Source organism: Tauraco erythrolophus, chromosome 1 (assembly GCF_009769465.1).
Source record: "Tauraco erythrolophus isolate bTauEry1 chromosome 1, bTauEry1.pri, whole genome shotgun sequence".
Classification (NCBI taxonomy): Eukaryota; Metazoa; Chordata; class Aves; order Musophagiformes; family Musophagidae; genus Tauraco; species Tauraco erythrolophus.
This window is the reverse complement of record NC_141465.1, coordinates 117,789,887-117,806,462: the sequence shown is the minus strand read 5'-3', so window position 1 is coordinate 117,806,462 and position 16,576 is coordinate 117,789,887. Positions and strand designations below refer to the sequence as shown.

Here is a 16,576-nt window from a genome sequence, read left to right as displayed (position 1 = left end):
AACATCTCAGAAGAAAGAGACCAGCAGGATAAAGCAGGAAAATTACCTTATTTTTTCAATTTCTGCTTGACTAAAGACAGCTTGTTTATCTCCCTGACCCTGCTCAGTGATTGGCCAAGCAGAAAGGATATTACACATACACCATACGAAAATATTGCTGCCAGAAAAAGAAGCAGCAACTTTCCATTTCTTTTATTTCCTTCCCAAATACACTTTTCATAACAAGGCAAAGGGTTACCACTAACACAGATCATTATACTTTCAGGGGTAAGACTAGTCTAGGAGGAAATGCTCCGTTTCAGGGAAATAAGATTAATCCAAAATGGGCATAATTCAGTTTTTATATTTACAACTGAACATTTACTGGAATGTTTACTGGCCAATGCGACAACATACTAATACTTTTAAGCTATAAAACACAATCTTACATCCAATCTTTCTATCTATTCTACTTCTAGAACACTATGAATTATATTGGTTGGTAGATTAGTAATAAACCTAGTAAATGAAAAAAGGCTGTTTCCTTGCCACACCATAATTTCAACGAGAGTTTCAACAGAGAATGAAAACCCAAAGCCTGAATTATTTTAATAAAACTACGAGTCTTCATTACCTGGAGTTGTTTCTTAACACGTTCATTTTTCTGTGTTTCTGTTACCCGTTCTTCCTCACTCCTGTGATTCATGACACCATCAGAAGACAATTCTGCACTGGCTTCAGCATTGTTCTCATCATGTTCATCGTGCTCATTTTCTGTCGGAGGAATAACTGGTGGGGGAGGAGGTGGAGGAGGAGCAGACATCACAGATTTCAGTTCTTCTTTGGTCTTTTCCAAGTCCTCTTGGGCTGCAAAAGCCTAAATATAGTAAGCAGTACTCAGCATCTTTTAAAATGATTTATGAATAGTCAGAAAATTAAAAATAAATATTTGAGATGTTTCCATGTGTCTGGAAACTTCTCCCTTATAAATGATATGACCAGATTACACACTGAAAATTGTCAAATAGGACCACAGGGTAAAAAAAAGATATGACTCAAAATCAGCTGTACTGAGTCCAGCTATTTCCAGCAGTAGACAAGAGAAGAATGAGGGAATAGGGCAGTCATGCTTTCCAGCTTTCCTAGCCTCGTGAAATTTGAGGCTCAGGGACTTCCTAAATCAAAAGTGATGCTTTAAATTTCTTATCTAACCAGAATTTATAAGAACTTGTTCAACCACTTTTTGAACCTGTGCATAAAATTAGTATTCACATCTCATAGCTAATTACAGATCTTGTGAATAAATACTATTGCGCTTTAAACTACTGTCCATTTGCATTTGATGTAGCTTTGTTATTGTTCTGGTTTATCTTTTCACCACTACTCGTGATTTTATACACCTGTCTCCTGAGGTGTTTTCTTTTCCAACACGAAGCTTCAATCTATTTCATCACCATACATAAGGAAGCCATTTCAAATCTTTGACCATACCTTTGTGATGAGAATCTCCCCCCCCTTCATGACTATTTAATATTAAGAAACGAGTTAGAGAAGCATAGGCTGGCTTCAGCAGACTGGAGAAAAAAAATCTTTAAGAAAGGCTTCGCTGAAGCCTAAGGGAAAGAGAGATTCAACCCCATGGACTTCCAGTGGGATTTTCGCACTCATCTCCCTCAGTTTCTTTGAAGTCCTGACTTCACACGGCATGAGCTTATTACTTTATGCTGCCATTCTGAGGCTTCCTCTTCTTTCTTTTTCTTGGCCTCCTCTAGAAGTGCAATCTTGGCAGTGAATTCAGCAAGTTCTGCTGCCTGAAACAAACAAAAGAAATGAAGCAGAAGTTTTAATTTGGTATCATTTTTGCTCTGCAGTGGAAGAATGCAGAGCCTTTGCAGCGATACAGCTGAAAAGAGTTAGTTACCATCCATCACTTCTCTGCTAAGCGTAGGAATTTTAAGCATACATGACAGAGGGAGGAATCAGTACTCTGGCCTGATGGAAATAAGTCCAGAAAAAATTTACTTATCTTCTGCACTTCCAAAGCTTGCTGGGAAAGAGTGAGCTGTAGTTACAAATTAGCATTTGGGGTTGTTTCAGCTTAATACAACTTTAATGGTTCCATCAACACTATTACAATTCTGGATCATAATCTCAGGACTATTAAGCTAAATCTTGCCTTCAGAATTGTGTGCTAAGTTTACAGAAGATCAAAAGCTGGTTTATAGATGAGAAATCATTTATTCTACTATTTTCATGCCTTTCTCAGTTATTATGATGGCATCTACCTGGACTTGTGCAAAGCGTTTGACACTGTCCTGTACAAATCCTTGTCTATAAATTGGAGAGATATGGATTTGATGGACGGACCACTCAGTGGATACGGAATTGGCTGGATGGTCGCACTCAAAGAGTTGCGATCAATGGCTGGATGTTCAAGTGGAGGCCAGTGACGAGTGCTGTTCCTCAGGGATCAGTACTGGGGCCAGTGCTATTTAACATCTTTGTTGGCAACATGGACAGTGAGATCGAGTGCACCCTCAGCAAGTTTCCTGACGACATCAAGCTGTGTGGCGTGGCTGATACGCTGGAGGGAAGGGATACCATCCAGAGGGACCTTGACAGGCTGTAGTGGTAGGCCCATAAGTTCAACAAGGCCAAGTGCAAGGTCCCACACATGGGTCGGAGCAATCCCAAGCACAAGTACAGGCTGGGTGGAGAATGGAATGAGAGCAGCCCTGAGGAAAAGGACTTGGGGGTGTTGGAGGCAATAAGAAGCTCAACATGAGCCAGCAATGTGTGCCGGCAGCCAAGAAAGCCAACCATATCCTCGGCTGCATTCAAAGAAGTGTGGCCAGCAGGTTGAGGGAGGTGATTCTGCGCCTATACTCTGCTCTTGTGAGACCCCATCTGCAGTACTGCGTTCAGTTCTGGAGCCCCCAACAGAAAGACAGGCATCTGTTGGAGTAGGTCCAGAGAAGTGCCACAAAGATGATCCGAGGGCAGGAGCATCTCTCCTATGAAGACAGGCTGAGGGAGTTGGGCTTGTTCAGCCTGGAGAAGAGAAGGCTCTGGAGAGACCTTCCAGCAGCCTTCTAGTACTTAAAGGGGGCCTACAAGAAAGCTGGAGAGGGACTTCAGGAGGGCCAGTTGTGATAGGACAAGGGGTAATGGTTTTAAAATAGAGGGAGGTAGATTCAGGTTGGATATTAGGAAAAAAATTTTTTACCATGAGAGTTGTAGAACACTGGAACAGGTTGCCCAGAGAGGTGGTGGATGCTCCATCCCTGGAGACGTTCAAGGCCAGGTTGGATGAGGCCCTGAGCAACCTGATCTAGTTGGAGATATCCCTGTTCCTTGCAGGGGGGTTGGACTAGATGACCTTTGAAGGTCCCTTCCAGCCCTAACAATTCTATGATTCTATGACTTTGTAGAAAGGCATGTAGGGATAGGACAAAGGCTAAAGGCTTTAAACTGAAAGAGGGTAGATTTCGATTAGATCTAAGGAAGAATTTCTTCACTCTGAGGGTGGTGAGGCACAGGAACAAGTTGCCCGGAGGAGCTGTGGATGTCCCAGCCCTGGAGATGTTCAAGGCCAGGCTAGATGAGGCTTTGAGCAACCTCCTCCCATGGCAGGGAGGTTGGAACTAGATGATCTTTAAAGTCCCTTCCAACCAAAACGATGCTACGATTGTGTGAAAATCTTGAACTAGTAGTAGTCTAGCACAGAATGTGAGAAGATACTGTTAATGCCGGAAACAGAGGAGAAGGAACAAAACAAAAAACAAAGGAAAACCCCAAACCACAGTGCCACCAGCTCCCCACCACCACCACCAAGCTTCAGAGAACAGGGTTCCCATCAGAGTGCAGAAGGAAGCTACTCTTGCTCTCAGCTGGATAAGCCTGACACTATAGAAAGAGAATGCAGTGAGTATTGTCAGTCTGAAATGTCTGCTTCATCATTTAATTTCCTACAGCTCCAGAGTTTAATTTTTTTCTTGCAAGTAGTGGCAAATCTAATGTAGTTTTCTAAAAAAGCTCCCACAACATTCTGTAACAGTATTTCACATACTTTTATCTGTGTTTAAATGTAGTTGACCGTTTAACAAAATAGATATAACCAAGATTAAAGGCTAAATTTTCAACTATTTTTTTCAATTTGCTTCAAAATAGAGTTAAAGCTTCTTACTAGCTGCTCCTGGTTCTTCATTTGATCAGCTGCCTGCTTGGCTAGAGCAGCTTTAGCTTCTTCGGCTGCTCGACGCTCTTTTTCTAGGCGCTCCGCTTCCTCTTTTGCACGCTTTCGTTCCTGATCCAGTTCTAGAGCTCTTCTAGTCTGTTCCTCTAGCTCTGCCAAAAGGAAAGTTTGCAGACAAGACATCACTACTCAGCTCTTCCTCATACATAACACAGATAACAGCTGTAAAACGCTCAAAATAAGTAACCTAGAAAGTTGATAAAGATTTACAAGGCTGCCTCAAGTTAAGAGGAGTTGTTGAACGTGTTACCTGAAGCTATGCTCCATGACTGATTTTTCCCCCCACTCTAAGACATACTTTGCATATACTTCATCTCCCCTGACAACTCTCACAGCCCAGTGTTTCAGAAAACTGTCACTTCACTGATAAAGCTCAACACTCAAACATACGTACACATATATGCAAGGCCTCTTCCAACCTAAACAATTCTATGATTCTATACACTCTCACTACTGGGATTTTATATACATTAAATCATCCTCTCTTATAGTAAAAAAGCAAAAGACTCTTCTACACTATGGAAACGTCTGACAAAGATTCCTCAACTGCACCAGACAATTTAGGTGTGTGCCTCCAGCAAAGTGACCAAAGACCCACTAGAAGGATCAGAAAAATTCTCCATAGAACAGAGCCAAAAAGGTGCAAATAGGAAAATTTTAGATCAAGGGAGGGATAATAGTTGTCTAGCTGCCTGATTAGGAAAATACTGCAATCTAAAGGGTAGAACCCCGAGTGAAATAAGAAGTAATAATCTACCAGTACTGCAAGACAAGATTTGCACAGGCAAAATACACTCCTCCGATGTGCAAAATGAAGTGACTATCAAAAAAGTCTTTCTGCAGCTCCTTGCTGATTCTAATGATAAATTTTCCACTAGGTTTTTGTCTAGGCATAGCTGCCACAGATTCCTTCAACAGGAACAACTGCCCAGTTACTGGAATGTTTCATTTGCCCATCACCACATGTTTTAATACTAAAAAAGTATCTTCCCAGGTATGCTGACACATGTAGTTTTAAGTAGGTCTCATGCAATTAATATTCTTCAGTTGGTTTCCCAGACCCACTACTTCAGTTATAAAATTAAATGAAGAGCATTACAAGTATGTGAAGCTGTACAAATGCACTACTTAAATATTTATGTATTTTATTTAATTTTCTGAAAACACTGCTCAAATAAAATCTTCCCACGAATATGGAGAACAATTAACTACCAACTACAGAACGTAGAAACCATTGATGTAAACACTTTTCCATATGTGAATAGAAGGCTAAAAAGACCAGCAACACATGAACATGGTGTATTGCATCAGAAGTCAGTCTATATTGCTTACAAAAGGTATGAGAAAATGTACATTGTTAAACCTTTAGAATGTGCCTGACTGTTTTGTCCTGGGCTAAACAGCTCTCTCAAACAATTCCTAGGCACAGTTTGTGTGTTACATCCAACCTGTTCTGCATTGAAAGACGGAAAAATACGAGGGTAGAGCCAGAGAATGGTGCCAAGCATATGTGGTTTATTTGGTTTAGTCAGTGATTCTCTCTATCATGTCTGAAGCCAAAAGTTATGAACAGAAGAGAGGAACAGAACTTTCATGAATGTGAACCAAACCTGAAGTGAAAAAAATGAACATGGAGAGGAAAGACCGGGAAATAGCAGAGGCAGGGACTCTACAGGGTGGTTCAACACAAAGAACTGTGATTGGCGAAACTACGTTTGTTCACTAAAATCTGACAAAATTTTAATTTTAAAATTCTCAACTCTTACAAGGGAATAGGAAAATGAAGGAATAAGGAATTTCCAGATGAAAAGCTAAATTCAACAAAATCCTAGAGAAAGTACTTTGAGTCTTCCTCTCTAATTTCCCTGCTCCCTCCAACTCCAGGTTTTCACCACTTTAAGCATTTAATAATTCTGAGTTGAACTGTGAATTTTCTTTAATAAAAAAGAAATTAAACTTTTGTTATTAGGAATTGGTTTTACATTATAAGTATATACACATATGCGCACACACCATTTTTTAACTCTTAACACTGAAAAATAATCTCTCCTCTTCAATTAAATACATCACTAAATTCTTGTTATTAGTAGAAAAATAAATTAAAACAAAACAAAAAATTCCACACATATGAAGAGAACTGTGGAACTGAACTACCCAACTGAACTAAACATTGTCATCAGACATAAGAAATCCAGGACCAGTAAAAGCTCACCTTTCTGAGCCTTCATTGTTTGTTCCTCAATTTGTCTTAAGCGTTCCATTAATTCTTCCTTTTCACGCTCTATTCTTTCCTTTTCCTTTTCTGCTATCTCCCTTTTCTTCTTCTCATTTTCTAATTGTGCCCTGAAAAAAATAATAAGAGGGTTTTTTAACCTCAAACAGATTAAATTCTACTCTAAGGATGCTAGTAGTCTATTTTTCAGTTTACTCAGCTAGTAGAGAAGCACGTACTTTAAAATGTTTCAAATTCAGTTTACAATGCAAGAAGTAGCAAGTTTCTGTTTCAAAATACTGTATAGAAAAACAATTTACGAACAGAACTGATTAGCAACCTCGGTTATGGTTCAACCAGGTAAATCCACAATTATACCTGCATTTTAGACATGGCTGATATTTCATCTGGGCTAGAAACGTCAACAGTATTTTCGAAATATAAAAAAGGTAAGTCATTACATTCTTCACTGACCTTGCTTTAAAGGTTCACCTGTAGAGTATAAAAGTCCCTAAGAATCCAACAGCAGACAGTGAAGACTGTTACACAAAAACATAACGAGAAACAACAGTATAGCCACTATTACTATGCTGAAAGCTCAAAAAAGATACGGCTTTCTAGTAAGACAGGTCAGCCATGCCAATCCACAAACCTGCTTACATATTACAGCAAGAAAAGCAGCTCTCTTTTCTAAAATGCTAAGATGTCTGATATTCTATGACTTAGTTTTCTTAAAAGAGTAGAGGAATTTTCTTCTGTTTCATCAAAGTTTGTTAATTACCTTTCCAATTGTTTCTGATGTTTCTCCTCTCTAGCCTGGGCCTTCATCTGTTGCACTTCAATTGTATCAGGTTTCCTCCTCCTCATGTACAATTCATGATTTCCCATACACAGTGCCAAAATTCGCTTGTTAATTCTCAGACGGGGTGCATAAAAAACAAAATCCTAGCAAAAATAATTGCAGCATATCCATTAATCTAAAAATACAGTTGTGACAAGACTGAAAGTACTATTGCATGCTTGCATTTACTAAATTTAAACTTAGAAATACTTCGACATTCATCCTCTGAGCAATCCAACACCATAATCCATAAATCTAGTTACTGTAAGGAACTTGCAAAATAAATCGAAAATTACACCTTGATTCTTCCATGCAGAGGTTTGCTACTTCACACAAAATTATTTATTTAAACTTCTAAAAGAGTAAGACTATTCACTACTCTATTTCTGACGAGTTTTGACTAGAAAGTCTCACGAAACGTGCTGCTCTAATACCAAAAAAGAAAAACAGAGGTGAGGGGGCCAAGGAATTCAGCATCTTACACTGCAGCTTTTCAACACATCACAAAATACTAGTTGACTAAAACTAAAAAAAAAAAAAAAAAGAAAAAAAAAGAAATCTTAAAAGAGTATCAACCAGAACGAAAACAGAGAAAATAAATATTCCATTCTTCAAAATCAAAGTTTCCTTTTGATTAGTAATTATTCCACCCGTAAGAATAATAAATGTCACAAAATTTTTACTCATGCCATATGCCCTGCAGGCTTAAATCTCTTCAAATACAAAGGCATACTATTCTGCACACTACTTACAGGGGCCTTTTTGTCAATTGGCTTTATGACAAATTTTTTGTCGTTAAAAGAGATGTTTCTTATTTCACTCCAAGGAAAACCAATCTTGGGTGTCAGCCTTCAAAGAGGAAAAAGTTCTCATTAGAAGCAGCAAAGATGTGCATTTTATTTATGCCCGCTAAGTCTTAACTCCATACTATTTTCAATATCACACTTAGTTACATTTACAAAACAACAGTTCAAGCATATTTTGGCAGACTTTTTTTAAAACACACATTACTCCATCAGATGACTAAATTACATGACACTATAACAGAAGGAATTCAGAAATTTCAGTTTGTGACTTATTCTACTATCATTAAATAGATGCTAAACATCACAATCATGTACTTATACTTTATCAGCTAGTATTTTTTCAGTGAAAAGAATAACTATTTAAATTTGAAACAAGTCTGACGTTTCAAATACCAAAATTAAATTAGCCTTTAGCAATGTTGTACTTCAGTTTAACTCAGAAGTAAAACATATGTTGTTACATTTCCAAAGTTCAAGTTAAATTTCCCTTGCATCTTCAGTAAAATAAATTCAGTTCAGAGACTGTTGCGATGTTATGCACCAACTGCATAACTATAAATATTTTTCTCTATGAGCACAGAAAGTTTTTTCAATTTATAATATCTTAATTACAAGCATTAGAAAAGTACTTGATTGCTAACTATTGGGAGTTAAAGCATAGCAAAAACTGCCTGATCATGTAATTTTCTGAATATTTCCTTCTTTCAGGAGTTATATTGCCATCTAATGGCAATTAAGGCTTGCAGAGTTTTGTTACAGCGTACATACACACTGAAGACATTACGTTTCAGCTCGGTTGACAGTAGCTACCTAGTGTTTGACATATGCTTAACTTCAAATCACTGAAAGGACTGCTGACATCAGATACTACTAACAAGTGTTTGGAAAGAAACAAAAGAATAAGTCTGTTCTTCAGATTTTGTACATTTCAGCTTTATCCCTTTTCAAGTAGGGCAGAATCTCTGATCTCTTTATCAGAAGAAAAGATTCTTGTCTTTTCTTTGATGTCTAAAAGGTTTCACTCTCAGATATCAAAGTTTTTCATGCTCTAACAGCTACAATCCTCATCACTGCTCTTACGAAATGTTTCTCATTAAATACGTTGCTCAGCTTCTCAATGTCCTTTTCATCTTGACTGAAGAGGAAGTCTTGAGGGAGTGAAAAAGTAAACAAAGAAACCATATAAAGATGGTCTAGCTATCATATATTCCTATTAAGCAACGTAAACTTAAGTTTCCACAGAACTACTCTTCCTTTCCCTTCTTTTGCAGCCCTATCTAATCTTTACAATTCAAATATTCCAGCAGTTAACATCTATCTCTTTTTTTCTTTTCCATAGATAGACAGTCTTTGAGAGCCTGTTTTGCTAGATGTTATTGAACACGTAATGAAGTGATTTTTTTGCATAATCTCAGATAGGATCTCCCAGGACAGAACTGCAAAATAAGTATTAGCCACTTACTTATCATCATGCTCATAAATATTCAGACCCAAAGCATCAACTCCTAGCCACAATTCAGTTCCTTTTTTATTCTTTATTTCAAAATAATTGACTCCATACATTTCCAAGTCTTGTGCTATCTTAAGGTATTCCATCATAGAATCTTCCCTGATGAAAGAAGAAAAAAAATGGCACAGTATAGACAAATCAAAAGTACATTGTAAGAATAAGGAAACTGTGGAATAACTGCTTAGTGTAAAATTTAGTTAGGAATTAAATCTCTTTTTGAAATTCATGGGTACATTGACTCAGATACCCTAACACCCAAGTACGGTCCAATCATCGCACTTTGTCTTTTCACCCCATGAGCTAAGGAAATACTAAACATATTTTAGAGGCAGGCAACTGTGGACAAAGGCAGTTGACACCTTAACCAGAAATCATGTAGGTAAGACAATAACCTAACTGGAAACTCAACCCTCGCTGAAGCTTTCATGGAAGTTTTTGATAACTATCTATCCCGGTCAGAATAAAAGAAAGCAGTTTCCAAACAAATATGTCACCTCCGAAAACACATCCTAATAATAAGAAAAAAATCTTAAAGACCTTGGAATTTTTTATTACGTGATTACCTTAACATTCCCCTGTGCTCTTCATGCCAGTTCTGTATTCTTTCTTCCCACTGTTCTTTTGTCAGTTTGTGCTGTTCTAACACACTGGAATAGAATTTGTTGCTATTAAATGACACTGACAACCAATTTAACCTCTTAAAGTTATAAAAATGATTTTGGTTACGCAGCATAACTATGCTTCAATTCAACAAACTTCAACATTACTTCCTATACACTGTTCATCTTTTTCACCCAAACAGACACAGAAACTCTGTATTTCAACAAATACACTTTTAAAATAGAGTGAAATCACTTTTTTAAATGGTTCTATACTCTTTGTAATATAAAAGTCACACCATGGCATACCTCGACTTTCAGTAAAGTCATAAGATGTAATGTTTGGAATGCCTGAAAATACAGACCTATAAAATCCTCATATAACAATGCTGGAAATTAATCTCTAGGTATGCACAGATGCACTCAAGCTTTCATTCTGCTGTCGTTTGAAAGAAAAACCAATACATTAAGACAAGTTAGCAGACTAGTTTGTTTGAGAGGTTTGGGCGGGGGGGGAGGGGAGTGCGTTGGTGTTGTTTTTTATTTTTAATAAATAAAATCAATGGTGAAGCACCTTCAGAAAACTATTTGAGGTCTATCTACAGCAGGCTGCAATGATGGAATTATTTTGACCTACTAGAACTTTCAATGCCGGACTGCAGTAAGAAATCAAATGCATATGATAACTTTATGATGCTTTTATTCCATGCATCTAGCATTTCAAGCATTCCTAGAGAAATCATTTTAAAGGACAACTTAAAAAAAAGAGAAACTGCAAGATAATCTTAAAGTACTCAGAATAGTTGTTCACCTTCCTTTCTCTTTACTCAGAAAAGTAAGAATTTACTCTTTTTCCCTAGATTTATAACAACATCTAATAAGGAATAGACTGAGTGATGCAGAAGATACTAATACAGTGTTTCCTCTGTTATAGGTTCTCTGTTGCTCGATTTGCTGCTCTGCCCCATATTTAGCGAAGCACACTTTTCAGTGGCAGCCACACCACATTTTGATTTGCTTACTGTGCATCCCTGTCAACAGGCTTTCCGACTCAAAAACAAGGCAGAGGTTCTACTTTTTGCACCTGCACAAAGCTGATGTGTTCACAGCTAAACAATACAAAACATGTAATGACAAGATATCCTTTTTGTTTTTTTCTTTTCTTATCTTTAGCCTTGAATATAAGCCCTGAATATAATATTTACAGAAGCCTGTTAAAGAACACACAAAGTAGAACAACCTGCTTTGGCTGTAACTATCTAAAACATCCTCGTGATCATTTACAAATTTTTATTACATAAAAAATTAATTTCAAGTCTTCTAGGACAACACTAATTTGTTAAAGAAGTTCTATAATAAAATTAGGCCTGATTTTTACATTGTGATATTTACATTGTGAGCTGCTTCCATCATTATTTCTTCTACTCCTCCAGTAGAAATTCAAAAAACATTCAAAAGCTTTTACAGCAGTGTAACATAAAGCTAACAATCAAAAAAATCAAGGACAAACTAGGATATTTTAAAATACACTATCCCAGGATTATGTCACACAAGTGCTCACCTGAAAATAAAAGCCCTGCTCCCAAGCCCTCCTTCACAGAATTACAAAATGGTTAAGGCTGGAAGTGACCTCTGGAGGTCATCTTGTCCACCCCTCTGCTCAAGCAGGGTCACCTACACCCAGTTGCCCAAGACCATGTCAAGACAGCTTTTGAATATCTCTAATGAGGCAGTCTCCACAATCTCTCTAGGCAACCTGTGCCAGTACTCCATCACCCTAATGGTGACTTGTGCTTTCTTGGGCTTTCCAAATGAAGTTAAACTTGCACTTCTACTTCTACAGAAATTCTTTGCACTTAAGGACATGGTTTAGTGGGCATGGTGGTGTTGGTTGGCTGATGGTTGGACCTGATGATCTTAGAGGTCCTTTCCAAACTTAATGATAACTATGGTTCCTCTTTTTGAATTTAATTTGAGTTGAAAGACACGAGGCAACAGGCACAAGTGAAATACACTTGAATACAATTTTTATTATATTTCTTTACTGGAAAGTTGGTCAAATACTAGAACAGGTTGTCCAGAAAGGTTGCAGAGTGTCCACCCTTGGAAATACTCAAAACCCGACTAGAAATCGCCTTGAACAACCTGCTATAATCAGAGTAGAATATTTCAGTTAGGAAGGACCTACAACGATTATCTAGTCCAAGCACCTGACCATGCCAGGGCTGACCAAAAGTTAAAGCACATTATTAAGGGTAACCTCTCTAGGTGACTCTACTTTGAGTATGGAGACTGGACTAGATCTTCAGAGCTGCCCTTCCAACCTCCAATGATTCTGTGTTTCTATGATATCCTCAAAGCTGGCACTGTCTTTGGCAACAGTCATCTCATCATTTGGTTCACTCCATTCTCTCTTCACATGCTCCTTATGAAACACTGCTAGCAGATGTGCAAGGACTATTGCACCAGAGTAGCTCAGCAAGGACTTGATGCCTTGCTGCTACCCAGCTCATAGTTTCAAGCTAAGAAATATGCAGTAGTTTTGACAGGCAAACATTAAGACTCTATAATTAATGGGAACTGCAAATCTTTTCTCACCTTTTTCAGTAAAATTTTGCAAAACCAGTCTACTTTGGGAAACAAGTAAGTATTTCTGACGTTATATTGTTCTGAAGTGCTTTTATGATGTATTTGTTAGTTTTCTGGCAAATCTCCTGGCGACAGGAGGCAAAACAGGAATAACTGTCAGAATGAATATAAAAGCTATGTGCTCACTCAGTGCCGACTGGCACGACTGGTTGAAAGCATATGCTGGGAAATGATCTGAACATTTGTCTACTGAAAAGGAGCATCTTAAGTATTTGAATTTGTGTCACACACAAGCACTCCTGTGTTCACAGGCTGTTGTCAGAACTGAGCGAAACCCAAGGTTCCTGAACTAACATATTCAGTAATGACAGTTTTACCAGTTCTACATCTCTATGCCTTCCTAGCAGAGGGTACTTTTCTAGAACGAGGTACAGACTTTGTCACAAGAAAGAAGTAAACAGCCAAAACCAAACTCCTAGCTAGGATTTTTAAAAATTTGAAACATTTTCAGAAATACTTCTTTCAGTACTTCACCACAATCCTTTGAAATGCTTTTTTGCTTGCTAGAAAGCTCTCAACCTTAGTTACACGAATAAGTTTTCACTTTTAGTGTTCAAACCAAAGAGACAAAGCATATGACTTTTAAAGAAAGCTCAAATTATTCCATGGCTCATTTCTTTGAAGACACATTAATGTTATATATTCAGTAAGCACACATTTGTCCACAATACATCACTACGGATTCATCTATGCTAAGAAAATTGTCTAAGTTTGTACATCTGTGTTGCAATGATTCTCTTGCTGCCAAACCATGCCAGGAGCATGGTTTCAGTTGTGTAAAGAAACAGAACTATCATCTGGGTGCTTACTTTTCCTAACCACTCAGATGAGTGACTGATACAAAAGAGTTTATATTCAACAGCAATTTAGCTTCTAAATTTTCTGTCCAGGCTATCATTTTTCTGCAGTATGTTTTATTTGTAATACACTTTATAATTATTTTCAGGAAATTGTCACCACCTAAGTGTACAAAAACATCAAGAACTGAGTATCAAATTACTCTTAGTAACCTCTATATTTTGATTTTAATTTAGCAGAAGCAAGCGTCCAGGAACATTAGATCATTTTGGAGTACTTTAGAAATTTAACTAAATTTGTGCAGATGGTTGTGGATGGGACAGGAAACAGGTCTCAAGGAACCCATGGTTGTGACGTTTCTTTGCTATTTGGAGTCTAAATTAGGATCTCTAAATTCTACGAGCAAAACATGCACTCTTAAGAAAGCTACCATTAAATGCACATTATCACTTAATATCTTAATTATAAAAAACATGCTGTAATCAAGTTTATATGCAGCAGATGATGCAAAAAGTCTCACTCACCGCTGCGGGAGAAGTCTGTCATTGGCTAGGTAGCCTAGTTTATGTATCTCCTTACTGTAATCTCCATACTTGGACTGGACAGCATAAGAAGCCAGAAGAACTGCAGTTTCTGGTGGGCAATATATTTCATCATTTAAGATCGCTTCTTTGACTTGCAGGAAGAAAAGTCTCTGAGTTATTTCTTGAATTAATTCTTCAGATACATCCTCTGGAAAAAACTTGGCCCTGAACTTAAACTGCAAAGGATTTTCTTTCCTTACATCTTGCTGTGTTACCTGAGGGAGGGGAATAAACAAAAAAAAAAAATACAAAGAGCACTAAATGGCACATTAAATATCATTAACTCAGCAGTAATGAATTCTTTAGTTCCTCTATACTGAAATCCAGTGCTTCCTACAAGCTCACTGTAGAACTCTCTAAAGGTTCATATGGCACTGAATCAAGTACACCAATTTGGATCAATCAGACAATTTTGAAATACTACTTTAAGGCTGTTTAAGAAGGTTTTTTGTGTGAATTTGTATTTATCACAATAAAGATCTGCAGGAAAAAAAAGTTGTAATACATACTAAACAAAACCATATCCAAGGATGAATGGCAGGAAGTAACAAATTAAGATCTAACAAGGTTTCTTTAGCAAGAACTAGAGTACGTTTTTTTCAATGTAAGTGTAAAGTTGGATTCTTCTAAAAGCCTTTGAACTATTTAAGTAAATACATGTGCTTTCTTCCTGTGCAAAAAATATAATTCCATTAAACACATTATTTTTCTACAATGGATAAGCCTTATCATCATGATTTCTGTGAAGAGATCAGATGTGGTCATCTTAAGTAAGTGTCCACTTCAAATTTCAACAAAAGCTCATTTTTATGTAGAATTTTTTATTTCATATGGTTCAGCCTTCAGCACTGATTATGACTAAAGCAAAAACATTCTTAGTTATAATAATTTTCACATCAAATAATACAGTGACTGTTAAAAGATACATTCATAATAAAATAAATATCGTACATCCCAATTCCCTGAGCACTTTATTACACGTTTAGTTTTACATGCACTAGTAGTCCCTCTAGAACTTCTTCACTACGCATGAAATGATGCGTCTGTTTTCTTGACTTGTAGGAAGTATCAAAAATTGTAAATATAATGCAACTATTTAATCATGTACCTAAGGCAGCATAAGTACTATATTTAATATTTCAGACGTCAATTTTAAAAGTTTTGCTCACTTTTCATTATTATCCACCTGCTTCTGATTTACATACACAGTATTTCACTTTAATCTCACCAGTGAACGATTAGTTGTGCTCTTGCCATAATAAAACCTTATTTGCACATCTATTCTGTCATTTATCAGATTGTACCTGTATTTACTAAAAATATTGAAAAGCTAAAGCCAGTTTACGATGAGGCATTTAAGAATCAAATGTTACAAGCTTTTTTAAAAAAGCTAGATAACTGCCTTAGTCAAAGTTAAAGAAATTAGCACACCCTTGCTGCTCCTGAACTGCACCAGCAACTTAACTTGCTAAAGACTTTCATAGAGCAATGTCTTCTGTATTTTTGCAAATGATACACCAAATCCTGTAGTCTCCAACCGCTGGAGGCAAGGCATTAGGGCTAACAAAATATTTGTAACACTGCAATATTTATCACATATGAAACAAGACACATTAAATTCTAGGAGACAACATTGGTAGCTAGCAGGTTTAACTTGCTGGATTTACCACAGAGGAGAAGAAAAAATTATATAAATGCAGACAGTGGGACTCGCTCCTAAACACATCCCAATTTACCTTCTAATACTGAAGATTAAAAAAAAAAGGTATTCCTGATTAATTTGAAACAACAAAAAAAATCTCTTTATTCCAAACAGTGCCATTAATAACCTGATGGTCAATATTAAAATAAAAACTGGCCATTCAAATTAATAAATAAAATTTAAAGTAAAATCACCTGGTTACCAATAACTGGGAGATAAAAGGTGCTCAGTGCTGTTTGGGAAAAATCAACCCAAAACTTATCCTACAATCTGCCTATTAGATACCTAAACAGAACTTTAGGAGCCAATTATTAGTGCCTTGTTTAAAGATCTGTAGCTGTATACACACAAATTCCTGAAGCTCGAATACTTTGCACACGCACCCCTCAACTGTAAAACATTTATTCAATTATATTTTGCTACATGAAAATAGGACAGTCATATGAATTTAAGTTTTCCGATGCATGCATCACCATGGTACTGGAAATACGGGAAACAGTATCTCCTTCTCAAATCAAATGTTGATGCAGCTTCGCATATTCTTTTATAACTAACCAAGCTTAACACTGTATTTTGTCATTTAAAGCAAACGAAAAACAATTTTTCAACTAAATTTGAAGCCAGCTATATCTCACCTACAA

At 36.9% G+C, this 16,576-nt stretch overlaps 1 protein-coding gene across 2 annotated transcripts in view; it reads right to left on the bottom strand.

Annotated features, from left to right (window-relative positions):
* The window catches only part of RDX (radixin), a 52,393-nt gene that overhangs the window by 9,858 nt on the left and 25,959 nt on the right, over nt 1-16,576 (bottom strand). For both annotated transcript variants that reach the window (XM_086621653.1, XM_086621660.1), the window contains exons 5-13: nt 14,174-14,448; nt 10,167-10,250; nt 9,556-9,702; nt 8,040-8,136; nt 7,228-7,391; nt 6,447-6,577; nt 4,166-4,326; nt 1,698-1,790; nt 614-856 (exon numbers count right to left, since the gene is read on the bottom strand). In XM_086621653.1, coding sequence (XP_086477779.1) covers nt 614-856; nt 1,698-1,790; nt 4,166-4,326; nt 6,447-6,577; nt 7,228-7,391; nt 8,040-8,136; nt 9,556-9,702; nt 10,167-10,250; nt 14,174-14,448 — 1,395 coding nt within the window. The remainder of the gene's footprint in view (nt 1-613; nt 857-1,697; nt 1,791-4,165; nt 4,327-6,446; nt 6,578-7,227; nt 7,392-8,039; nt 8,137-9,555; nt 9,703-10,166; nt 10,251-14,173; nt 14,449-16,576) is intronic.